Genomic DNA, 27,468 nt, shown 5'->3' with positions numbered 1-27,468 from the left:
GACGATGTATTATATAAATTTGACGATTGGATAAATTAGACGATATATTATATCAAATATTATATTGGTATATTATAATAATTAGACAAAATTATTAGACGCACTGTAGTTTTTTTATAATTACGTGTTTTGCACGAGTTTATAGGCAATACTTTAATATTTAAACATACATGTAATGGGGTTTTTATTCAGGAGGTTTTGTACATACTTCCTATTTGTATTTATTTTTAACGTATTGCTTTACAATGATAACCAATTGATACACGAACGTAAACAAGTACAAACCGGTTTCAAACAATAAACAATAATTTAAAACAATAAAGCTGTATAGTATCACTCCCGATAGTTAAGATTTTACATAGAATCTTATAGTTCGTCCCCGGACTTTATATATATAGTGTTATATGAACGATTAAAAATAAATAAAAATTGGTTTTATTTTAATTGTGGTTTAGAACATATTGGTAGTACATTCGTTTAGGAAATTAACAACATTTGAAGCTACACTATCATCAGAATTATAAAGAGCTTTATTGACGATAATGAATATTTGAAAATGGTTTTCATTTTATTTCTGCTTTAAAAAACTAAACAGTATTACGCCTTTTGGAAATTTATTAATATTCAGAGTATGAATCATTGAATCTTCTAAAGGTTTTTTAATTCCGTTTTAGGTACAAATATTGGTACCGTTGTTCAGAAACTTATAAGTTATCGATAGTCGAATCTGAATCGTCGCTGTCATCAGAGCTATAAAGAGTTTCAAAAATAATAAGATCGTTTCCAAATCTTTTTTTCGCTTTGTTGATTTTCAAAGCAAGAGCAAATATCACTAGAATTGTCAATACAGCTAAGACGGCCAAAATCATGAGAATTTTATAGATACCGAATTTCGGCTTAGGAGGTAATACTTTTATGTAAATGGAATTCGTCGACCAAGTTCTCCCTGTATCCATATCCGTCACCTTACATATCCACAGACCTGAAAGAGAGGAAAAAATTAAAAATAAAAAAACATTTATTTCCGTTTAAATTAAACGATAACTGAAAACATTTTTAAGTTTATTTAGTAGAAGAAAAAACAAAATTTTTTTAGGTGTTAGTAGAATAAAAATATCAGCAAATGCAAAAGACTACTGTATATTTTCAAATGAGAAAACCTTCGGCGCTTTTGCGCATGCGTCAGTTTGAACTAAATCAGCGTATTATTACTTATCAGAGTGGATGGTTGACTGAATGTAAACAATAACAAGCTTTTTTTAAAAGCGGAAGAAATTTAGAAAACTTCTGGTGTATTCTTCCCCTTATGTTATGCTTACGAGACTATGTGTGTACAGGCTTAATATTCTAAGAAGTTTTATCATTGTAATTTATGATTAAATTTACGCTTAATTTTACTATTCATAAGAATTTCTGTAATTTAAAAATTTTAACTGGTTGTGAGCCCAAAATAAATTTAAGAAAACGAATATTAAAACATAAATAAAGTGTTAGGTTTGACATGTTATGAGTATTATTCCTTATTTGGCTACATCTGAGTAAAATAGTACCGTTTGATATTATTTGAATTGCATCATAGCATGCTTGCGAAGTCTTCAGAATTTATTTGTTGTTTGTCTCGTATAAAAATTGAAAGAATACGTTATATCGTAAACAGTTTTAGTATAATAATATTGGATGGTGCTCTTTTTCCAAGTTTTGAAGTAAAAATAAATCGGAAGTAACCCAGAAATCTTTTAAAACTTTGGTAACGCAGCGTAGCATGAAAACGGACGTATACAGAAAAACATTTGCGAATCTTTATCTACAAAATGGCGTATTAAAGTTGAGCAAAGTTTCTCTACATCATAAGTTAAGTCTCTACTAAGTTTCTCTACATGTTGATTAACCTCAAATTCATTAAATACAGGGCCGTATTAATATTAGATTATTCTTTCTCGTCTACCTCTTTTACTTAACTTATATCTATTTTTATTGTAACTGCGATATATGTTTATTTTGTGTACCTGACAACATAGATACATTAGTTTATGTTCCACATGGCTTCGTGTCTGTCTTTGTGTTAAGTTTCTGTGTAAATATATAGTGGTAGAATTGAAACATTTGAGAAATAATCTTTAAGAATGGTGTTTAGAATGTGCCACTTAAGAGAATTGATACTTGGCGGGCTTGGCTTACTTGAAATGGAATGGAAAAAACAGTTGCTAACGTAAACAAATGCACGTTTTAACAACCAATCAGGATCGAGATACCCACACTATGTCACTTGCTGGTATCCCATTCATATAAAATTTAGATGAAAATTATATAAAGGTAACATCATGACAATAAACAAACAAATAAGGTTTTAATCGAAATACATATTTAATCGTTGATTAAATATATCTATATAAATATATTTAATCGAAATCCACAAGAAAACATCCTAAACATACGATAAAAAGAATGTTTATCACATCATTAAAATACCAGTTGAATTCCGAAGTAAAGATTAAGGAAGAAGAACGGTTTCTGTCAATTCCAAGTTAACAGTGCTATATTAAAATAGTGTTCTTTATTAAAATAAGTGCATTAAAATAATTAGTGAATTATTAAAATAAAAAATACGTCATCCAATAATATTATTGCGCTTGTATTGTTTTCAATAGGACTTATTTTAGTTACGGTTCTATTTGTAAATAAATTTAACTTTAGCGGGAAACCTAAAAAAATAAACACATAAATAACATACAAATAAATAACTTATCCGTCTACCACAAAGGATATTTTACGTCTGCACTGTGATCGGTGCAAGTCGGATGCGGAATGCATATCACCCAGCCATCATCAGGATTCGAACCCGGTTCACCACATTGGAAGGCGAGAGCTCTATGCCCTGAGCGATAGCGGAAATATTGTGGAAATCTAAATGGAAATATTGTGGGATCCGTTCTACCGGTCATGAGATGGACAGCTTAGCCAGCATAGCCAGGTTGGTAGGGCACTTGGCCCATGTCCAAGAGTTCATGGGTTCAATCCGCGCCAGACGAAGACTCCCCGTGGTCTTCGTCTGGCGCTGAATGGTGACTGATGCACGTTAAATCTATAGAATCGCAAAGTCCTCCATGTTGCCATAACAAATCAATACCTCTTGGGGGTACTGATCTAGAAGTTTCCTTTCCTTGTCTTCTGGATTGGTTCAAAATCACAAGGCTACGGAGTTGAACATTAGTAGTCGTAAACCCAAAAATTGGGACGGCTGTTCAAAAACGGATATAAAATAAAATAAAATACAAATAACTAAAAATAACATCCAAACCCCAAACACTTTACTTTCGTCATGACATCAATTTCCATTTAATCTATTTATTTCTCACGATCTTTTGGAATTTATATGTTACAGAATCTTATGAACGGTTAAACAACGTACCAATTTTAATTCCCTTAATAGACCGGAAATTTTCAAAATTCACCTCCGGTTTTAGAATCTTGTTAATGTTTACACTCAATTCCCATCTATTGGGAATATTAATAATATATCGTGATATGGTTCTCCAGTTACTGCTACTGCAAAACAAGGAATCAAATTGCCCCATATTGAAATCGAAAATTGAGAAATACTAGCAACTGAAACTTACGACCTAAGGACTTTTTTGTCGAAAAATTTATTTGAAACAAACAAAGTGCTAAATGTGTGACTGTAGCATCAATATTGCTATCCACTTTTGGCGATGATCTAGGCTACNACTGTCAAAAATTGTTAATAACTAATATAATAACATTTAAAATCAGGTATTTATTTATTTTTTCTGGTGGAGGATTGTCTACTTTGTTCGTCTGTCAATTAATACTAATAATATATTGGATTTTTTGTTAGTTAAAAATAGTTAAGTAAAAAATTTTACAATTGACCCTACTCTCCCCTACCCTTTCATATCGTTTGAATTGCATCATAGCATGCTTGCGAAGTCTTCAGAATTTATTTGTTGTTTGCTTCGCATAAAAATTGAAAGAACGCGTTATATTGTAAACACTGTTAGCATAATAATATTGGCTCTTTTTCGAAGTTTTGAAGTAAAAATAAATCGGAAGTAACCCAGAAATCTTTTAAAATTTTAGTAACGCAACGCAGCATGAAAACGGACGTATACAGAAAAACATTTGCCAATCTTTATCTGCAAAATGGCGTATTAAAGTTGAGCAGAGTTTCTCTACATCATAAGTTAAGTCTCTATTAAGTTTTTTCTACGTGTTGATTAACCTCAAATTCATTAAATACAGAGCCGTATCGCACATGGAATTAATAATAGATGATTCTTTCTCGTCTACTTCTTTTACTTAACTTATATTTATTTTTATTGTAACTGTGATATATATTTGTTTTGTGTACCTGACAACTCCGATGCATAATTAGTTTATGTTCCACATGGCTTTGTGTCTGTCTTTGTGTTAAGTCTCTGTGTAAATATATAGTGGTAGAATTGAAACATTTGAGAAATAATCTTAAAGAATGGTTTTTAGAATGTGCCACTTAAGAGAATTGATACTTGACGGGCTTGGCTTACTTGAAATGGAAGGAAAAGAACAGTTGCTAACGTAAACAAATGCCTGTTTCAACAACCAATCAAGATAGAGATACCCACACTACGTCACTTGCAGATATCCCATTCAGATAAAATTTAGATTAAAATTATATGAAGGTAACATCATGACAATAAACAAACAAATCAGGTTTTAATCGAAATATATATTTAATCCTTGATTAAATATATATGTATGTATGTATATATATATATATATATTTAATAGAAATTCACGAGAAAACAACCTAAACATACGATAAAAAGAATGTTCATCACATCAATAAAATACCAGTTAAATTCTGAAATAAAGAATAAGGAAAAAGAACGGTTTCTGTCAATTCCAAGATTACAGTGCTTTATTAAAATAAGTACATTAAAATAATTAATTAAAATAATAAATTATTAAAATAAAATAAAATTACATCATCCAATAATATTATAGTGCTTGTATTGTTTTCAATAGGACTCATTTTAGTAACGGTTCCATTTGTAAATACATTTAACTTTAGCTGAAAAGCTAAAAAAATGAACATATAGATAACTAAGACCGGGATAGCCTGGTTGGTAGGGCACTGGACCCATGTCCAAGAGTTCGTGGGTTCGATCCCCGCCTGCCGAAGACTCCCCGTGTTGTAAATGGTGACTGAAGCACGTAAATCTGTGGAGTCGCAAAGTCCTCCATGTTCCCTTAACAAATCAATACCTCTGGGGATACTGATCTAAGAGTTTCCTTGTCTTCAGTATTGGTTCAAAATCACAAGGCTGCGGAGTTGAACATTAGTAGTTGGAAACCCAAAAATTGTGTCGGCTGTTCAATGACGGATATAAAATAAAATAAAATATAAATAACTAAAAATAACACCCAAACCCCAACACTTTATTTTTGTCATAACATCAATTTCCATTTAATCTATTTATTTCTCACGATCTTTTGAAATTTATATGTTACAGAATCTTATGAACGATTAAACTACGTGATCAATTTAAATCACCCTAAATACACCGGACATTTTCAAAATTCAGCTCCGGTTTTAGAATTTTGTTAACGTTTACGCTCAATTCCCATCTATTGGGAATATTAATACCTTAATAATATACCGTGATATGATTCTCCAGTTACTGCTAGTGCAAAACAAGGAATCAAATTGCCCCATATTGAAATCGAAAGTTCAGAAATACTAACAACTGAAACTTTAAGAGAAACGACATAAGGGCTTTTTTGTCAAAAAATTTACTTGAAACAAAGTGCTAAATTTGTGACTGTAGCATCAATATTGCTACCAACTTTTGGCGACGAGCTAGGCTACCTTATTAAATTATCTTACATAACACATAAACCTTAATGTTAACCAAACCAAATGCTCAGCGCAACTGTATTTAAATATTTTAATTCTTCAACCCCTCTTCCAATCCGAACACTTTAATTAGTTTTAAACATTACATTAACCACATTTTATCACCGTCTAACTGTTTTCCGTGCTTCTTTCTCTTACGGAAAATCTTAATTTAAATTTAACTATTTTATAGATTTGTCCCTGATATTTTCAAAATGCGTCGAATCTTAGTTGTGCGGATAGTGACTAGTTATCGGTAACGTCAAGCTTCATCTATAAAAAGATACCCCACCATAAAATCGAGTTAACATTTCTCATATACTAATGAATTGGAGTTATATTTTTGTAGTGGTAGATACACTACATTAGTAATAATTTAAAATGTGTCCGGCAGCCATTGAATCACACTAACCACCTTAAGTATCAGTTCAAAACGTTTCAGCATGATAGGCAGCAGACGTATTAAAAATTATTTCTGTCGTGAGACATAATAGAAAACTCATCTCAATGCTGCATTACGCGCTTTACTTCCACCCGCACCTCTGGAGCCATAACTTTATCGTATAATATAGTCCTCGAAAAAGGCAAACTTCGTTACCAATAATTGGTACGACAATATGTAACACCATAGTAATATATATGTTATTGTGCGGCTTTGAGGAGAACTCCTTCACACTTAGTGTCGGGGCTGTCAGCTGCTATGTTAACAAGCGTGAGCACATTTCTAATGAGGGTGCAATGGAGAAATGAAGGTATCGATTGGATTACTAACGCTGATCTATACCAAGATCAAGACAAAGCTATTTAACCCACACTCCTATTCGAAGTGACTTTTTCTCGTAGCCATGGTACCCGCCACGACACGAGACTGATGTCAGAAGGAGTTCTCCTGAAAGTCGCACTATACTACTGTGAATGACTGAAATTGGTGGTTGTTGACTTCACTCGGTGAATGTTGGCAGTCACATAATCGCCTTGGTAAATGCCCAAAAAATATACTAGGTCTAGTTAAGTGTCACTGCCCGGTATGCCCTACATCAACGTTTTCTTAAAAGGTCAAGTGCCGCTGACCAGTACGCAATTAGCAGATACTCCAAGCAATGGTGTTTCTCCTAATCTATCAGATATCAAAATATCGAATAAATATAATAATATCGACGAATAAATTAATATCAAAATGGATATGACAAATATTTCGGACATATCACCAAAGCGACTATGTGATTGTTGACATTCACCGGTGAAAGTCTACATTCTCTTGATTTCGGTTTTTCACGTTAACATATATATAGATAAATCTAAATTGAAAATGGCTCAAAATGTCAGTCAGGAGAAAAGCCACAGTTTTCTGAAAATGAAAAGCTTTTGTGATCTTATTTTTCGTTAACATTATGTTCTTTAACATTATTATTCTTTAACATTATTTTTCTTAAACATTGCTAAAACACTGAATTGGTTGGGTGTTAAAAAAGTATTTGGAATTATTTCTTTGATGTTAATGATTACTATTTAAATGAAATAATAATTTTATGGAATATTTAAACTACTTACCCGTTTTAAAGTTCAGACGATTATTTTCGGCAAATTAAAAAGTAATTTATTGCAGAGTCTAAAATAAATATTCAATTCGAAACAGAAACAGTCACTTTCAGACGTAAGATATTTCCTCTGAAAATATTTTCTTCGAGCGAGGAAAATGACATCTTCTATTAGAAGTCAATATGTTTCCTTTCAGTCTCGACGCCAGACTGATAAATTACTTACTTCTCTTACAAATCGTTTTAAAAAACAAAGTATNAATCCATTGCAGGTTAGAATTGCTTTCTCACCTTCGGCTACCATGAAATTTGGCGAAGATGGAATCACTGCAATGGAAGCAATAGCCAAGATCTTTATCACATCCGGAGCATAGCGCATGCTGCAAACATACACCCCACTGTCGGAGTCTTTCAGTTCAATAATGGTCAGCGCTAAAAGTGAAATCCTGTTTTCACCCAGACTCAGGAGTTTTCCGTTTTTAGTCCACAGAAGGATTGATTCTGGATACTCGTCGAATATTCTAGAGGATAACTCCGGCTTGCATGGAATCCGGAGTGTTGTGTTAACTGCTTCCTCATAGCTTAACGGAGTCTGAAAAAAAAGAACTTATATCTAAAATTCTTGAAACTAAATTTTCTTAGACAACTTACGTATGTGAGTAAGGAAATATAAGTTAAATATTAGTTCAAGTCATTTTAACTTGCTCGCTGAAAATGTGCTTAAAGAAAATGTCCCACAACGCATGATGTAAGCATTTTTTTTTTTAATAAAAATCTGAGCTCGTCTTTTCCTAAGATCTATCTTATAGTGTAAAGTTAATGCTTTACTTTTAGTTTAAGCTCCGATTTTCTTTAGCTTTTTGAAAAACGCTCTTTAAAAAAACGTTAAGGTGTTTTATAAGCAAACAAGCTTTTAAGAGTGTTTTTCGATGTTCTTTCGTGAAGAAAAATAAAAAAGAAATTTCCTTTGTGTGACTTAAACTCAAAATAACGCTTTAATTTTTAAACTATATAAATAATCGTGCGGAAAATAATTTGCCTGGCCTTTGAAACGGAAAAATCTCTTAAATATTTAAAAAGTTAATAAACAATTTTAAAAAATTTCCAATTTGGTGAGTGTGCCATAATGTAAATTTAAAGAATTTGAATAAAAAATGGGATAGTTAAGTTATAAAATTATTAAAAAATATTACTTTTATTATTATTAATAGTTAGTTTAACGAATTTAATTCTTATTTAAAATTGAATATTTTAATTTGTCGATAAGTAAGTAACGAAGCATAAAAAGTAATTAATACAACAATTTACAATTAACTAACCATTAGTCGTCAATAAATAATAGGTTTTACTGAAAGATAAATTATTGAAAAATTATTTTGAATTGAACATTGATTTTGGGGATAATTTTACAATTTTAATAGAAATGGTTTAATCGAGGAATATTATATATTTACTAGGGGACTGAGCCCCCTGTTTGCTGACGCTCACCGACCCCGATGATTGCTTTGCAATAATTGTTGTTTCTCGGCAGAAAACAGTTGCAATCATTCAACTAAACATGCATGTACTGAAAAGAACACTTGTGCTACCACAATACACGTTCAAATATTTCCCTTAGGATACTATTTAGATCTATTAGTGAACATTTTTTTACAACTGTAATTTAATAGTTTTGTTTACCAAACGGGCGGATATATTTTATATACAATGTTCATGTTCTTCGTGCATGAAGTTTAAGTTAAGTTCTAAGTCATTTAACAAATCTCTTTAACCGTAATTCATATTAATATTTTAATGTAACTTGCACTAAAAAATAATAATTGTACAATGTAATAATGTTAATAAGATCGGAAACCGATTTAAATAACTTCATCTTAAAATGTAACGAAGAATTATGTTATTCTAATAATAATAATAACAATCCTCTTAAACTCTTAATTTAGAAAACAAGCGAAATTGAGAACGTAATAATAGCAGGGTTTGAAAAAACCCAACCCTCCTGGGTTTTATTTGAAAAAACCAGGGGGAAATTGAGTTTTTTCTTTTAGTAAGCATGAACTTTTAAGTTTTACTGTGTAAATATTTTTATTTACTAAATAGTGTTGTATAAGCTTAAAAATAGAAATGAATCCAAAAAGTTAATCTAAAGTACATATAGCAAAATTAAAATAAGTTTAAATAATGCATTATCACTAATACATATTTGAATCTTTATTCTTAAATACATAAAGTTCCACAATTTTTAACTCAAGCATTATAAAATATAAATACAACAATGATATAAAAGGAACAAGTTCATTAATCTTTTTGTTTTCCCACACATTTATTTACAATATTTATTAAGCATGTATATATTACCTATTATAAATTTATAATCAGTAAATATTTATAATCAGTAAGAACTAAAATTTCCTCTGACTTTTAACTTTAATAAAATAAAACTGAAATAAATGTTTAATGGTCTTCCAGGTTTTTATAATAAGATTAATAGAAAGTGAAATTGAAATTACTTGTCCCATTTTTTTCTTGTCCATTCATTTTTTATTACTTGTCCCATTTTTTTTCAAATATTTAACCTTAGGAAAAAGACTTCATTTATAGACAAATAATTTTAACTTTATATTTTTAATTTTTTTAAAAACCAGAAAATAAAATTGTTTAAATTTCGTAATGTATTACTTAGCAAAAAAATTTTTTTTGTTTCTTATCAATTTTTTTTAAACATATGATTAAAAGAATCAGAATAAATTATATTCAAATGAAATCTTAAAAATAATATTTAAAAAGGGTAACTATTTTTTAATGATGATAAACTTTCTCCAAATAGTTAAAAATTGTCAACAGATGTTAAGAGTTAACTTGAAAAAAGGTCAAATTTTTTTATTTATCATTATTATACACCAGATTAAGTCCACATTTCTCTCTTAAATGGCGATACACTTTTACGAGTTTTGTAGCTTTATCTATTCCTAATCTATTTCTTAGTTTACTTCGCACTAAACTGAAAGTTGAAAAGTGTCTTTCAATGGAGGTAGAGGATGCTGTGGATGCTTTTGTGGAAACTTGGAATTTTTTCCCCTTTTTTGCCATAATTTTCCACCATTTTTGTGATGAAAAAACTGTTGAATATCAGTGTCATGCAACATTGATTTTGTAGAGAATTCAGGATTGGAAATTTTTAATGCCATACTGGCAAAAATTCTGGATGATGCTTAGAAAGCCAGTCTTCTAATTGCTACATTTGAAAAATGGATCTTTGCAGACTATATTATTTAAATTTCTGTCTGATTTCATTTCCTTAATATATTACTTTTTGAAAAAACCAGCTTAAAGTTTGCGATAGTAGCATAAAATTATAGATTTGAATTTCTTTTACTTTACAAATATTAAAAACTTAATCATATAAAGCGTGCAACTCTATTTGGCAAATTTATGCTGCACACTGGATCCTACCGTTTAATTTTCCGGGCAATAAAAATGCACCGTCAACAATGGAAAAATGGGACACCATCATTAGATTTTTATATATATAGTTTGAAATGTTATTTTTATCAACAAGCAATACGTTGAACTTATTTACCGAGACGAAAACTATAAGTTTGTATAATGGAAAGTAAGTACAACTGTTATATTACAACCCATAAAAAGCACAATAGAACTCGTGGCGAAGTTTCCTTTTCTTTGGACTTACCGAGAGAAAGTTTTCCTCTCCAGCAAATGATTAGTTTCACTTAGGAAATCCTCCATTAAAGTGAGTTTGTTCCGAAATTTTGTCCCTAAAATAACTATGTTGAGTATTGATAACCGCGTATCTGGCTTCTAGATCGGCAATTTAAAACATATTTTTTCTACAGATTTTGTACACGTTTCAGCGTGTTGAACCATAGTATCGTTCAAGTTTTCGCCAACATAACATGGTGCTACTCCGTTTCGAGTAGTTTAAGAAAGTTACCGAACTTTTATAGAAGCTAATAATGCTTTATCCATTGTACCTCGTGATCTCATCTCATGACTGTCGTTGAACAGCAGACCAAATTTTCAGTTTACGACTACCAATAATCCACTCCGTAACCTTGTACTTTTGAACCCAATCCAGAAGACAAGAGAACTCCTGGATCAAGTATTGGGAGAAATTAATCTTCATAGAGGACTTTTTGATGGAACTAGCACGCATTTGCGTTGCATGGAGAGGAAAACCACGAAAACAATCCATGGTTAGCCTGACGGCAAGAAGACTCTAAGCCATGATCCATCTACTACTGGTCCAGCAGTAGACTAATCATAAAGACCTGTTTCACAGTTGAAAACCGAAGTCAGGCATCACTGCCTACGATCAGTAAGCGGGTGGGTGCCCAGTTTGATCAGCTTGCGTAGGGACCGAGGGTGGACGGTATGGGTCCTCATTAAAATGTTCTACAGTAAAATGCGACTTCGCACTCAGTCGTCGCACTACCAAATTATGGGAGCCAACCCCTCCTCAGAGGATCAAAATTGCAATGGCATTTCTTCGGATCATCATCAGGGATGTTTCCCAGACCATCACCAATAGCCCATTATGCAGCTCTAGTGCGACGTAAACAAAGTACCGGCTACCACTGAGGATCTTTTACATCAGACCTGTGGTCTGTTCGAGGCGGGTGCAGAATTCGTATGAAACAGCCATCGCCGGAATTCGAACCCTGTTCCCTTCGAGCCCTCTATTTCCTGAGCCACCCGGCTCTGTACCTAGTGATGGGCGGAGTACCATTGTGTGCTAGGGAGGCGTACAAAATTTACCAAAATAACTTGTATAATCATTGTAGTAATAGGTTTTTACGCCCGCCCTTAAATGGGCTACACTCTTAAAGTACCGTACTTCTTACACTTGATTATGTTTGCACAAATGTACAGTTCATTTTAACACTTTATTAAAGTTTCAGCAAATTCGCGCCGTATTCAAAGTATCGATAAATGTTAAACCAATTTTTATGAGAGTAGAGAAATAACTCTTCATTAATAAAAGAAATATTATCTCTTTAAACCACTGGCGGGAAATTATTTTCCATAAATCCGTTTCCTGGCAAAATATTCTTAACCCATCATTTGGCTTCCTTTAACATTGAATAGTAAGTTCATCGTCGATTCAAATTAATTTATAACCTTCTAATGAATATTGAACAATGCATCACCATCAGTATCAGCTGCAGGAGGCTTATGTTTGTCTCCCTAAATCATGAAGACGCCAAGCCTCTATAATCGATCATTTTTAACTTCCAGCTCTCTTACACCACGATAAATAACTTAAAGAGTTTATATTGGCAACTAGAAAAATTTCTCTCTCTAGATTTGCGTTTCTCGTTAAGTTTGTTAGATTGTTACCTCTTGTTTTCGCAACGTGTTGTTTATAAATTAAAAATTCTCTCTTTTCTTAAAATAACAACTATGTTCAGATCGCAGGCTTATTTTACTTTAAATCCGCTATTCAACAACCGACCCATTTTTGGGTTTACGACTATCAATATTCATCTCTGTAGCTTTGTCGTTTTGAACTCAACGCAGAAGACAAGGGAGCTCTTGGATCAAGCAATGAAGCAAAATTAGTCTCCTCAGAAGACTTTTTGGTGGTACTAACCCGCATTTGTGCCACACGGAGATGAAAACCACGAAAATATCCTCTGGCTAGCCCGATGGCAAAGGGACTCCAGCACGTGATCTATCCACAGCTGTGAGTATTTTACGCCAGCACTGTGATCGGTGGAGGCCCCGGAATCAGCATTCGTATTCACCAGCGATGAAACATTACCCAGTAAACTTGTTGAGGTTGTATAGCAAAGTAAAGGAACAAAAATGTTACCGCTATTATGGACCTCAGTTGTGAAAGTAAATAGGATTACTACTTAAATTCTACCTTTTAATTAGAGATTTGAATACTAGATTATTCGAACCATAATTAACTAGATTTAACTTCATTAGAAAGAACATGTTTTGTGTTAGAATTATTCGAACCCTAAGGTCACTATGTTTAGTTATTCGAACCATAATAAATTAGATTTAACTGCACTAGAAAGAAAATTTTTTGCGTTAGAATTATTCGAATCCTATTGGTTATTATGTTTGGTTATTCGAATCGTAATAAACTATTAACTTCATTAGAAGGAATATGTTTTGTGTTTGAAATATTAGAACCCTAATGTTATTATGTTCGGTTATTCGAAACATAATTAACTAGATTTAACTTCTTTAGAAGGAACATGTTTTGTGTTTGAATAATCAATTTTGCCTCTACTAATATAATTACCAGAATAAGCACTCTATAGAATTATATCAAGGGTGCACGTTAAACAACATGGGGCGATTATCCCCTATAACACGTGATGTAACTGTCGAAATGTTAAAAGGAATGACGCACATGCTTAGCAGAATGTGCGATTTTTATTTCTCTCTGTATTAAAAACATCCTATGGCCACCGTCGACCAATATTTTGGGTGCTCACTTAGAGTGCCGTAAACCTTATCAAAGTGATTATAATTGTTTATTTTCTCACGACCGATTATTATTATGACATAATTTAAGATTATTATTATTATGACATAATTTAAGATTATTATTATTACGACATAATTCAAGATTATTATTATGACATGAATCAAGACTGATATTATGACATATTTCATGATTATTATTATGACATACTTAACGATTATTATGACCTGCTTCGTGATTGTTATGGCATCATTCAAGAAAATGACGAGATAGATCAAGATTATTATTGCGATCAACCTACTTCTTTCAAGGAAGACATTAAAAGTTGATAAGTGGTGGGAGAGAGGGTATATACTTGATCCGGACATTTGTGTTGGTTACATGCACCGTATTCTTCGGCGGATCCGTTACATTTTATACCTCCAAACGCCGGTTCCGGATTGGTGCAGCTCCTTTTCCTTATGCCCACTCCTCCCCCACACGAAGCTGAACAGTCTTCTCTTGACTCCCACTTACTCCACCCTCCATGAACAGGGCACGTTAGTTCAGTGTCACAATTCTTAAGATCACCTGCAAACCATAATTAAATCAATTTTTTCCTAGATAGTAAGGAAATTTGTCGATTCAAGCAAAGATTTTTGTTTTTTCTAGGTCAGTTCAAATTTAATCAAAATTAAACAACATGTTTTCATTGTCGAGCAATATTTTATTTCATTTGGTAACCGTCATAGAACAGCCGACCTATTTTTGGGGTTTACGACAGCTAATGCTCAATTCCGTAGTCTTGTAATTTTGACCCAATCCAGAAGACCAGGGAACACCTGGATCAAGTATTGTCTTATCACGTTGAAGAAAAGTCTTATCACTTCTTATAGTCTTACTAGTCTTATCTACGCACCTCTAAAATTTCCAGTTTCTAAGGTTAACAAGGCGAGTGGTAAGGTAAGACAAAACACATTTAACGTTCAGCTGAGCATCCAAACAGTTACGGCGCATTTTTAATAAATTATTAGTACTTTCTTTACAGCCCCTAAGATATCGTATTTATTTACTTTTGTCTGCTTAATTGTAAGGCATTCATTACTCGAAATGTGACATTGTTTTACTTGAAACATTTATACACAATAGATTTATTCATTGAGTAAAAGTAACCGATCTGCGTAATTCATCATGCGTGGTGTTAAATTAGTAGCACTTTTTGATTGATGCAATATAGAAAACAAAGAGTGCTTATAGATTCATCGCCTGTAATACATCACATTGCTAACGAGGTTTCGAATGTTCTTTTTCATAATATTGACCCAATATTTTATCTTTAATAGTTTTTTAGTAAACATCGTAAGGGCTGTTTGGGGGGTTCAGCTTTACGTTACACATTGTTTGGATGTGCAAAAGCTTAAAAGCTTTAAATAACGGATAAATGCAAACAAAAGGTGCAGGGAGGACAATGAACTAAAGAGCAATAAACATTCAATAACTATTTCGAGAATTATTAAATATTAAACTTGTAGTAATATACTAGGGGGATAAGCCCCCTGTTCGCTGAGGCTCACTAACCCCGATGATTGCTTCACAATAATTTCTGCTTCTTGGAATAAAACAGTTGAAATTATTCAACTAAAAATATATGTACTAAAAATAACACTTGTGCAGCCCCTTCCCCCATCCAAATATTTTCTTTATGATACTATTAACCATGATATTATTAATATGTTAACAAAATCATTTAACTATTAAGTATGATATTAGTATGAAATAATTAATTAAGTATGATATTATTAAATAGTACATGAATGTAATTTGCATCAAAAATAAAAATTGTAAAATGGTTAATAAGGTCATAAGAAAAATGTATTTAAATCGATGTCTGATGTAACGTAGAATTACGTTATTCTAACCATAATAATAATAATAATAAAAACAATCCTCTTAAACTCTTAATTTAGAAAACTAACAAAATCAAAAACGTAAATATAACAGTACAGGTAATTTTAACCTTTAAATTAGGGAAACAAAAAAAGTTATATTTAAACGATAACTTTATGACTTAAATCAAGTTTATGCTGATGAGAACCAAACCAATATAAAATTAATGTGGGAAAACTAGATCCTACCATGTGATTTTCTGGTCAATGAAAATGCACCGACAACAATGGAAAACTGCGACACCATCATTAGATTTTTATATATACACTGGTGGACAAAATTAAGAGATGGAAGACATTTTCCCTAATATCTCAAAAAATACAGAATATAAATAAATGAAATTTGGTANTATGACTTACATCAAGTTTATGCTGATGAAAACCAAACCAATATGAAAATTAATGTGGGAAATCTAGATCCTACCATGTGATTTTCTGGGCAATAAAAATGTACCGACAACAATGGAAAAATGCGACACCATCATTAGATTTTTATATATAGTAAGATACTGCCGTAAAAAAACAAGTAAAATTTACTTTAACCGACGTGTGGGGGAATGGAAAAATCGAATAAACTTGAGAAGCCTATTTTTTTTTCAACAAAACGTATTAATCAATTTAAACATATCATTATCTGCATTTTCTAAAATACAATGTTTGCTCATTTGTATTTCAGCTTTGAATCGAACACAAGAATTGGGTTATTCCATGAAAGCTCCTCAACTTAATTGAAGAGAAAGAAACTGCACAAGAAAGCTAAATAAGGTAAATAATGGTTTAAAATTTTATGTCGTTTTTTTTTGCTAGTTTCATAAAAAAAAAAGCTGTTACATGAATCTTTTTATTTTAAAAACAAACAGAAAATTGATAATGAAGAAAACTTATTTCGGGTTTCACATTATTATAGAAAATCTAGAAGCAACGTTTATCTATTACAAATAATTTAGCTTTTTTTTTATTCAATTCTTTGTAGTGCAGTATTTTTTGTTATTAATTATAACACACACATTGACGAAAATGCATAATTAAAAGATGCATGTTTAAAAACAGAACCATTTATAAAATCTTTCGCTTATAGCTTAAATAATTTTCAAAAGAATTTTATATACATCGAAAATAGCTAAGCTAGAAAATGAGTGTTAAAATTTGGGAAAGAATTCAAGAAACAGTTTGCAAAATATACGCATTTAAACAGAACTATCTCGAAACATTTTTTTCACTAACCGCCTATTACTGCATTCATAGAATATTTCTAATTCGCATATTCTAGTTCCCTGTCATATAAAAAAGAATTGCATAAAATTTCCAATCGAAAGTCCGAAAGATTCCAAATATTATCTTAGAAAGACGTATTTATGTTATATTTACTTACATTTACTTGTCACATTTACAATGCATTCTCATGCATTTTTTATAGAATATTTTTCTGACAGATGGAATAACTTTTGTGTGCATGTTTTGTAAATTATGAATTTAAACTCTACAGATAAATATAAAAAGTATCACGTTGAAGAAAAAGAAAAAAGAAAGACCTTTTTGCAAAATATTATTCATTTCTTCGTGAATATACAATTATACACAAGAGTGTCCTCTTTTTCCAATTCCTTGACGAATTCCGCTGCATGGATAAGGAACTCAATATTAAGTCATGTTACTTACAGGGGATGTTTAAACTCGCGCATGAAGTTTATCGTTCCTTAATTCTGTGAAAATTCATTGAATTTCAATTACTTGACGGTAATACAGATTGTTTCGAACGTATCAATCGATATCTGTGAACTACGGTGCGCAAGAGATAGATCTCTCGCCTTCCGAAAAGGTAACCCTGGTTTGAAAAGATACTGATTCTGTTCCTGGCTCGAATTGGACCAATACCTCCTACAGATACCCGGGTTCGAATCCCAGTAATGGCTGGTCGGTACGAATTCCGCATCTTGCTTGCGCCCATCACAGTGCATCTTGCTTGACGTAAAAATATCCTCAGTGGTGGACGGATCAGGGGTTAGAGTCTCCTTACCATCAGGCTAATTATGGGAGGTTTTCGTGGTTTTCCTTTCCATGTAACGAAAATGTGGGTTAGTTTCATCAAAAAGTCTTCCGTGAAAGCAAATTTCTCTCAATACCTGATCCAGGAGTTCCATTGTCTTGTGGATTGGGTTCAAAATTACAAGGCTATGAAGTTGAGCATTAGTAGTCGTAAAAACAAAAAATTGGGTCGGCTGTTCAACGACGGTTATAAAATATAAAACACTTCCTAGAGAGCCGTGGTGACTGAGGGGATAAAGCGTTCGCCTTCCAATGAGGTGAACCGGGTTCGAATCGCAGCAATGGCTGGTCGCTACGAATTCTGTACTCGGCTCGCACCGACCACACTGCTGACCTGAAAATATCCTCAGTGGTACACGGATCATAGTTAAAAGATCCCTCGCTGACAGGTTAACCGTGGGAGATCTTCGTGGTTTTCCTCTCCAAGTAACGCAAATGCGGATTAGTTCCCTCAAAAAATCCTCCACTATTTGTTTCAGGTGTTCCCTTGTCTTCTGAATTGGGTTCAGAATTACAAGGCTACGGAGTTAAACATTAGTAGTCGTAAACCCAAAAAAATTGGGTTGGCTGTTCAACAACGTTTGTAAAATACCTCCTAGAAAAGAAAAGGGCTGATTACCATACGCACGAGTTACCATAAATAGGAAATTTGATCCTTTAGTAGTCCGAGCGTAAGGACATCTTTCTTATTTATCATTCACTATGAAATTTATGTTCGTTACGTCGGACTACTAAATTGATCCGTGCTGAGGCCTTCTTTCTTCTAGGTGTTGATTTGACGCAGTGCGGACGTGAAATGTCTTCAGTGGTAGACAGATATGTTCGAATCCCTTAACCGTCGGATTAACCTCTCCTTTCTGTACCACAAAATCCGGTTAGTTCCCTCAAAACATTAGGCTAGTTATCCCCAATGTTTGATCGTTTTGCTTCTGGGTTGGGTTTAAAATTACGCAGCTACGAAGTTTAACATTGATATTCTCAAAAATGGGAAACGCCGTTTAAAAAATAAAAAATTCGGTTACATCGAGCTTAAACATCTGATTAATGACGTGTTTGCTGTTCAAGATGCAGACGTATAAATTTGACATAAGTTATTATTTTGCTTGAGATACATATTCTTCGTTATTGCTATAGAGATAGTTGATCGTTGAAAAAGATTGCATTATCTGGGCTCGAAATAACGTTCTAAATGACTTTTTTAAAATAAAAAATAAGATCTTCAAAACATCGATACCTGCATTTCCCTTGCATCGTTTAGACCGTTTGCTGCCTTCATAGCTGCAGACGCGAGTTCGTCTCCTGACGCCGATGCCGCACGTGACACTGCAGTTTTCACCCCAATCCGACCACTCACCCCAAACACCAGGCTCACTTTTTTTCCAAAATTTTAACGATTTGAAAAGAGCATCAACTTTCGCCACCATTTGAAGAGAGAAGAAAATTCTCAGCACCAGTTCCCATCGCATTCTACTTGTTTGAAGAAATTTAAAACAAGTAATATATAAAAAAAAATTAGTAAATTCCTACTTAGGTCAACAAAGAAAAATTTTATTTTAGTTACTTTTAATTAAATAATTAAAAAAATTTCTCCCATATAAAACTAAAATTAATTACATTTAAGTAATGAATTAATATTTGAAAAAAAACTGTATTAACTTCAAGTGTCATACACTACAAGTTTAAAAGAAAATGTATTTGAACTTGAGTGGATGAATTAAAAGTATTTTAGTAGAGATTGAAAATTTGAACAAGATATATAGGGAGAGTAGTGAACTAATAATAGGAATTGAAGAAAAAAAGACACGTGGTATCAGACGACTATAAAAGTATAAATGTGGTGACGTGAACCACACGTGCTACCACGTCATGTTCTTTATTGAATTTATCTGACACAGCGAATATAAAATAATTAAATATTTAATTGGGTATAATATAGCCTACGTCACAGGTTGTGTTGTTCCTACTAAATTTAACCCATGAATGGCATTTTCTGCGAGCCTAACTTCAAGCCACAAATAAACAAACGAAGTGTTCGATCGTTTAAATAGCTGCTCGCCAGATTTTATTGCATTATAAAGAAAAGTTATTGAAACTAAATACAACTAAATAAACAACAACAACTAAAACAAATAACAACAACTACTAATAACAATAACTAAATAAACAACAACTAAATTCCATTCGTTTAGCATTGCGTCATATGTTGTTCCTACTAAATCGAAGTAGTTGTGTTTTTTTCATATTATACCCAATTGTGCGCAATAAACTATTTTTTTGTTCAAAGATAAGTTATAAGAGCTATAAGTTAGAAATCATGACTGATGTTATTTTTAAAATATGTGTAAAACTGAATCGTTTATAGTAAAATTTAAAACAATGGCTAACTCATAACCCATCAGAAAATTCCATTTCGTTTTTCGCTCATCCCTATTTAATGAATGAATTTATACGTGGAAAAAACTGTATTAATATCAAATGTCATCCACCACAAGAAAAAATGTATTTGAACTTGAGTGGATAAAAAGTATTTTATTAAAGATTGAAAATTTGAACAAGATATAGGGAGAGTAGTGAACTAATAGTAGGAATTGAAAAATGCCAGAATACAGTCTAATATCATTTATATCAGGGTGTTGTTGAACTGACACTTGTAGAATTGATGTAACATAAGGAAACTTTGTTACTGGTCAGTGGGCCAGTAGCTGCATATTTTAAGGTGACCAATTTAAAAACCAATAGTCACTTTTTCTAAGCAGTTAATATCATAAATGTAAAACATTTCTTTTGAAGTATTGCATCCAACATTTACAACTAATAAAATTCAGGGTGTGAATTTTTGAAAAAAATAATGCAAAATCAATGAATAGTATATTAATGAATAATTTCTTCGGAATGAATAATATAACAATATATATATATTGTCTTTACTTTCCATATTTTACATTACAAGAACTTGATTTGACAGCTTACTGAATGATTTAATTCAAATTATGAGCGTTAAAAAAAATTCCCAAGCATTCAAAATATATCAATGAGTTAAAATCATTGATGTTCATGAATTAAATTACATTCGCACCACAATTTGGTACATGCAACTCTAGGTGAAGTGAAGTGATTATGCCTAACCATGTGATTTAAATCATATTTAATCAGATACCTGTAAGTGCAGTCGTGCGTGTGTGTTGAACCTGATTGATTTCTGAATTGACAAATACCATGATTTATCTACGATGACGTCACTTGCAGGCATCTAATTGTCGCTGTCTCTCTTTTAAATCTGTATGAATACACACAAAACAAATTGAAGAATATAAATTTGAGGTTGTTGACAATTTCGTTTACTTGGGTCCTGTGATCAACAACAGGAACAATATTACAATGTAAAAACAAAGAAGCATTACTATATGGCCAATAAATGTTTTAATGGAATTCGAAAATACATAAAATCTAATGGAATTCATAGAAAAACAAAAGTTCGAAAGTTCTATTATATAAATCTCTTTTAAGATCAATTTTAACATACGCTTGTGAAACCTGGACCCTTCCTTGTACGAATGAGGCTATGTTGGGTACCTTTGAGAGAAAGGTCTAGAGAAGTATTTTTGGAGAAATTAAAAAAAACATGGTGTGAGACTTAGAAGATCAAATCTAGAGCTTTATCACACATGTAATGAACCTGATATTATTAACTTTAATAAACGACAAAGAATAAAATGAGCATGCCACGTTATCAGAGTGGACAGAGACCGTACCACAAAAAGAATTTTTAAAGCCAGACCAGTTGGCACACGAAAAAGAGGCAGGCCGAATTTGATACGGATAGATGGCCTAGAGAAAGACCTGTTGGTCTTAAAAACTAAAAATTGGAAAACACTAGCAGGAAAAAGGTTAGTCTGGAAAAAACTTCTTGAGAAGGCCATTGCCCACCCTGGGCTGTCGAGCCATTGATGATGATGATGATATATATATAATATTAAAAATACCGTTTATTTTACTTAATATTTGCATCAATTTAAAGGTTAAATGTTTGTCTATTTTTCTACATAATCAAATTAGTCTGTATAATTTTATTGTCATTGCGACAGTTTTTATATTTCTTTGCCTTCCCGTCATGTACTTATAATGTTGAGCCTTACTTTTTACTNGGTTCTACTCTTGAATTCATGCTCATTTAAAATTCAGAAAAATGACTTGATATAATGGTTCGAAGTATTCTAAAAATTTTAAATAAGTAAGAGTATGCTTAACCAACTTTCCATCGAATATGTTCCTGGGAGACAAATTTGTAGGGGGTGATCCGTAAGGAATATTGAAAAGAAAATCAACCGGTTAGTGTGATTTACTTCATTGTCCACCTCAGTAATAATTGTACCGCTATAAGCTCAAAAGCCGATATTATGCACATTACTTAACTAATATGCAGTTTTACTAGGGAATCAAAGGATTTCCGAAATTTAACGTCTCGTTAAAGTTAAAAATTTTGTTTCTCTCAGTATGTCAACTAATTTGTTTGACCGTATTTATTGACCTGAGTTTCTAGATCTGGAAAAATAATTAAATGAAACTATGTTACTTTCCTCAATTATGATAATATTTTTTAACCACTTTTACTTTATTACCGTCGTTGAACAGCTGACCTAACTTTTTGGGTATACGACTACTAATGATCAGAGTCGTATCCATGTCATTTTGAACCCTATCCAGAAGACAGGGAAACTCCTGGATCAAGTATTGGGGGAAATTTGCCTTCGTAGAGAACTTCTTAATGGAACTAACCCGCATTTGCGTTGCGTTACATGGTGAGGATAACCACGAAAACCTCCCACAGTTAACCTGACGGCAAGAGGACTTCAACCCATGATCCGCCTACCACTGAGGATGTTTTACGTTATCTCCGTGATCAGTGAAAGCCGGATGCGGAAATCATATCGATCAACCATCACTGGGATGTGAACCTGGTTGACCTCATTGGAAGGAGTACGCTCAATCCCCTCAGCCATCACGGCTCACTCTTAAAGCCTTGATTTGTTTCTACTTAAATTATTCTTTCGACTTATTTGTTGATTGTAGTCACGTGATCTCTTAGATTGCGAAAAATTAGTTGACAGTATTGTGATAATTTAAGCGTGCAGAAACGCCCCAGATTATTTTTACAATAACGCAGGTAAGGTGCGGGTTATTTTTCGCAACTTGCACATTACCGAGATAATGTGAGAAATTAAAAAAAATTGAAATTTAGCGGATCATTCTATTTAATCTACATATTATATAGATATTCTGTTGAATTACTGATTTGTACACTCAATTGATAACATTAATATATCTTTCATAGAATCTTAAATGACAACAAAATAGTTAAGATTATTTAATGAATAACTTTAAAGATTGTTTTATTTTCGTGAAAATTAAAATTGGACATTTTCAATAAACGGCCACGCATAAACTTACCTTCAGTTAACCACTATTATGGAGAAAAAAAACACAACTACTGGTTGTAACTGTCAACAAAAAAACATTAATTGGGAATATTTTAGAAGACTTAACGTAATTGTTTGATATATAAACCGCGAGATCTTTTCTAATGGATAATTTAATCCCCAGAGCTTTGTTTTCTTTTAACCGAAGTCCTTATTCTTAAAAGTGGTTAAGTATTTATTTTTGTTCGTTTTCCTTGAAAGATGATATTTCAAAAACCATTTTTCAAACTAATCAGAATTCTGAAGTGTATTGTTTGTTTTGTAAAAGCATTCGGGCTCTCACGCGATTTTCGGGTTCTTTAATAAGAGAGTACAGAATCATGGACAATCTGTCTTCGGGATTATTTTATCTCACAAAGAAAAATATAATATGCACACAATTCTCTCCCGGATTTCGAAAATATGAAAATTTGAATTAAAATACATTGTTGTCAACAAGTAAGATATTAAATAAAACAAGGTATCTTTTTAGAGGTTACCTATGATTTAATTACGGAGTGAATTATCTTTTATTCAGTATATGTTTAAACAAAAAGCAATAAATTCAATTCAATAAAGTGGATTGTTGTTGAAAAAAGTACTTTGTATATAAATATAAAAAGCATATTTAGCTCGTATATTAGGTGAGAAAGCAGACTTCTTTTTAATATATTAAGAAATGCATAAAATCAAACCTATTAAATTTTCTCGGATTTCAAAATTAGAAATATTTAAATTGATCTTACATTGTCAATAAATTAAACTAAAAAAACAGGTTTTTCTTGTAGGGGACAGTAAAAAGGTGAATAATTTTACATGGATTGAATTATTTAATTTTTGATAAAAAAGGGTAATTATTGAAAAGCATCAGATTAATTTTGATTAAAAAAATAAGACTTGATAGTTACTTATAAAAAGATTTATAAAACTCGTAGCATAAATTGTTAATCAATAGAAAAATCGGAATGTTAAAAATATTTCATTTTTGAAAATAAAGTATAAAGCCATTCTATTTTTCGCATTAAAAAATTTCCAATAAAAAGACGTTTTATTTTTATATTTTAGGAAATTTGTATGCATATCTGTGTAGTCTATTTTATCACTTATACATTTTAGTCATTTCATGCACTGTAAAAACTGTGGTGTACTATGGCCCCGAATGTTGAACAATTCAAAAGAATTGTGTGGAAAATCATTCTTTTTTTTTCAAATTAACAGCTAGTAGAACTTTCATATGCAATTTAAAGGGAGTTAAAAATCTAATACTTATATAATGGAAAAGGTTTACGTGAAGCTCACGCGCATTCACACCATACGTTAAATACTTTCATTTCCGAAAAAACCAATGTTGGCGTGCTTAGGATATCGCATCTACTGTGTAAAATAATTTTGTGCGTCTTAAAACCAAAAATGTTGTCAGCTCCATTATACCAAATTGATGTTCCACTACATTAAGCATGCTCTTTTACACTACTTGATATAAAGTAGTCGCCACCATTTTTTGTACTAAAATGTATAATGACAGTTTGATAAGATACACATAGAGATAGTAAAGTTATTATTGCGATACAATATAAAAAACAATTATTATAAAATTAAAAAATTATAATTATAAAAGTAAGAAATTATTATAATTTAAAAAGCATACATACACTAATTCTTAGAATAAAATTAGTTTGTAAATCAGAAGAGATAACGTTAAGACGATTTTGAACTAGGCTGAAGGCGGAACACTGTAGAAGCCTGTGAAAAAAGTGTTTAAAGAATTTCACAATGATTATGATAAACTTGATGCATTGTATTATGCATATTTTAATCTTCACTTTATAATATTGCAAATACAAAATTTTTTTTAAAAAAAATTAGCACTTATATTACACGGTGTTTATAACTTACTTTTTAAATTATCCATAACTTGTATTTAAAAGTTGAAGAAAAAAAAGTCATCAAAATTTGATTCCGTCTTGATTTATTTTTTTAAACTGCATGAATGCATTACTTGATTAAAAACTCCACTCCCTTCAAAAATATACAGAATGAAATTAACAGTATTCATGTTCTAAGCGAGTAAAAGTAGGTACCCATTTTCAAGACATGAATAAGAAGAAACAAAAGTGATTTGAAATAGAAAATGTAAAGTTGCCAACGAAAAATGCAAAAATAAAGGTGAGAAATAAGACAAAACATAAAAAAAAAATTATAATAAAAAAAAAAAAGACAGTTACCGAGAGGAAAAAAGATGTTGACTGCATTAGATTCTCACCATAGCGCGTGGAAATGCATTTTACCCTGATTTGTTCCACTGTAAGCCTTCTTGTTCTGTTCTTCATTTTTTTCCTCTCTCGACTACTGTGATTTTTCTACTTTCTCACACCTCTGTTTTTAAAATTCTCACTGCCTTATGAAAGATAAATATTTGGTCATTATTAATAATTAAAGTCAATACATCTTTTGCGTTGCTCTATATGAAAATATCTTTTCAGTATTTTTAAAAGTTTGTATTTTTTAACTACATTTGTATTCACATTGATTGACAAAAACAATTTCTGTAACGAACTAATTCCTTACTTATTCAGGTATTTTTTTTATTCAGTTCCCATAAGGGAGTTTTAGATATTTTTTTCTTCCTCCATAGGGAAAAAAAACTTTTTTTCCTTGATGAAAGTTGAATTTTTTTTTATCTATTTGGATAAAAGAAACAGTGACTACTTTCTTTGTACCTAAAATATTCCATGAATTTTTCTTCGATACAAAGTGTTTTGTAAACATTTATGGAATTTGGCGAAGTTTCACTTTTATTGAATGTTTTGAATCCATCTATTTAGTTGCATTTAATTTCTTAAGCATCAAACAAACAAATAAGAGTTAAAACAGACAGGAATAAAAAAATTAATTTTAAAACTAAATGATGTTAATACAAAACGTGCTGTATTAGACAATCTATATATATATTTCTCTTACCCGGCGATAAAAAAAAGCCTCATTACAACTCCCCGAATGGCAACGCTAGAAAATAGACCAATGATTGCCGCTAAAAATGTCACATGCCAAATCTAGCTAAGATGGCTCAACATATAGCGCTTTTAAAAACGGAAACTGAAATAACCAGGGAGAGCATAAGCTAGGCAGAAGTCTTTGTCGATAGATCTCTATTTTAGTTTTTTGTCCAAAGCGTTTTTTTTTTCACGAATGTGTATTTTTATGTATTACGAATTTATTTGACAATTTTTGATTTATATCACGAATTACTAGAACTTATTTGTTTATGCAGGTTTTTCCATTGCAATTCACTCATTTCAATTTTTAATAGACTTAGTTATAACCGAAATTTTAACCTTTTTAAAGAGATATCAGTTATAGAAATTTTATCTTAAGATTTTATACTATAGCACATTTCTAATAGATTTAACGAATTACATGTCATTTATTTGATTTCAAATTTATTTTAAGGACTCAGTATTTACTAAAAAGATGTAATTTCTTTTACAAAAAAAAAGTTGTTATATAGATTTGAATGATTGTTTTGAATTCTTAGAATTTTGTGCATTTGCAATGTACCCATGTTAGTAGCGAGCGAAGCGAGCGTTGTTTGCGAAGCAAACCATATAACATTGCGTAGCAATTTTCGGGGGTTGGCGAGCGTTAGCGAGCAGGGGGCGCAGCCCACTTGTTTATTTTTATTTTACAACAGATATTGAATAAATTAATCTTCAGAATCAAAATTTTATAGTTCTAATAAAAAAGGGTTTTTTTCAATTTAATATAAAAAGTAATTGGAAATTTTCAAATTCAACCTACTTGAACCAAAAAGAATTTAGTATAAGTGACTGAAAACTTAATTTTTCACTTTAATTTTTATTATTATTATTATTATTTAAAAGAAGGCATTATACATCCTAAATGAGTTTTGACCTAATAATTGTATTTATAAATATTAAGTCACCACGGTTGCAGAGTCATTGCCTACAATAGTTTATTGGTCCTAATAATTAAAATGCACAATATATTTTTTTCTGTGAAATCTATTTGACCAACTTATTTAATGTTTTTATTTTTAATTCACTTGTTAAACTTGCGAAAATTTATAGATTACACTACCCCCTGCATGACTGTACTTTTTAGAGTAAGACTTCAAAAATATACA

General features: G+C 31.5%; 3 protein-coding genes across 5 annotated transcripts in view; 1 reads left to right on the top strand and 2 right to left on the bottom strand.

Annotated features, from left to right (window-relative positions):
- LOC107455175 (Octopamine receptor in mushroom bodies) overlaps positions 1–27,468 on the top strand; it is a 207,486-nt gene that overhangs the window by 130,881 nt on the left and 49,137 nt on the right. For all 3 annotated transcript variants that reach the window (XM_071183016.1, XM_016072652.3, XM_071183017.1), the window contains one exon: positions 16,499–16,587. The gene's annotated coding sequence lies outside the window, so the exon portion shown is untranslated. The remainder of the gene's footprint in view (positions 1–16,498; positions 16,588–27,468) is intronic.
- Positions 4,629–27,468, bottom strand: part of LOC107455170 (ER membrane protein complex subunit 3) — a 127,719-nt gene continuing 104,879 nt past the window's right edge. The window contains exon 7 of the mRNA XM_043039769.2: positions 4,629–4,651. Within this exon, the coding sequence (XP_042895703.2) occupies positions 4,629–4,651 (23 nt within the window). The remainder of the gene's footprint in view (positions 4,652–27,468) is intronic.
- LOC107455177 (uncharacterized) overlaps positions 7,628–27,468 on the bottom strand; it is a 42,030-nt gene continuing 22,189 nt past the window's right edge. Inside the window, exons 2-3 of the mRNA XM_043039793.2 lie at positions 14,199–14,467; positions 7,628–8,026 (exon numbers count right to left, since the gene is read on the bottom strand). Coding sequence (XP_042895727.2) covers positions 7,628–8,026; positions 14,199–14,467 — 668 coding nt within the window. The remainder of the gene's footprint in view (positions 8,027–14,198; positions 14,468–27,468) is intronic.

This window comes from Parasteatoda tepidariorum, chromosome 7 (assembly GCF_043381705.1).
Source record: "Parasteatoda tepidariorum isolate YZ-2023 chromosome 7, CAS_Ptep_4.0, whole genome shotgun sequence".
Taxonomy (NCBI): domain Eukaryota; kingdom Metazoa; phylum Arthropoda; class Arachnida; order Araneae; family Theridiidae; genus Parasteatoda; species Parasteatoda tepidariorum.
This window is presented reverse-complemented; position numbering and strand designations above follow the sequence as displayed.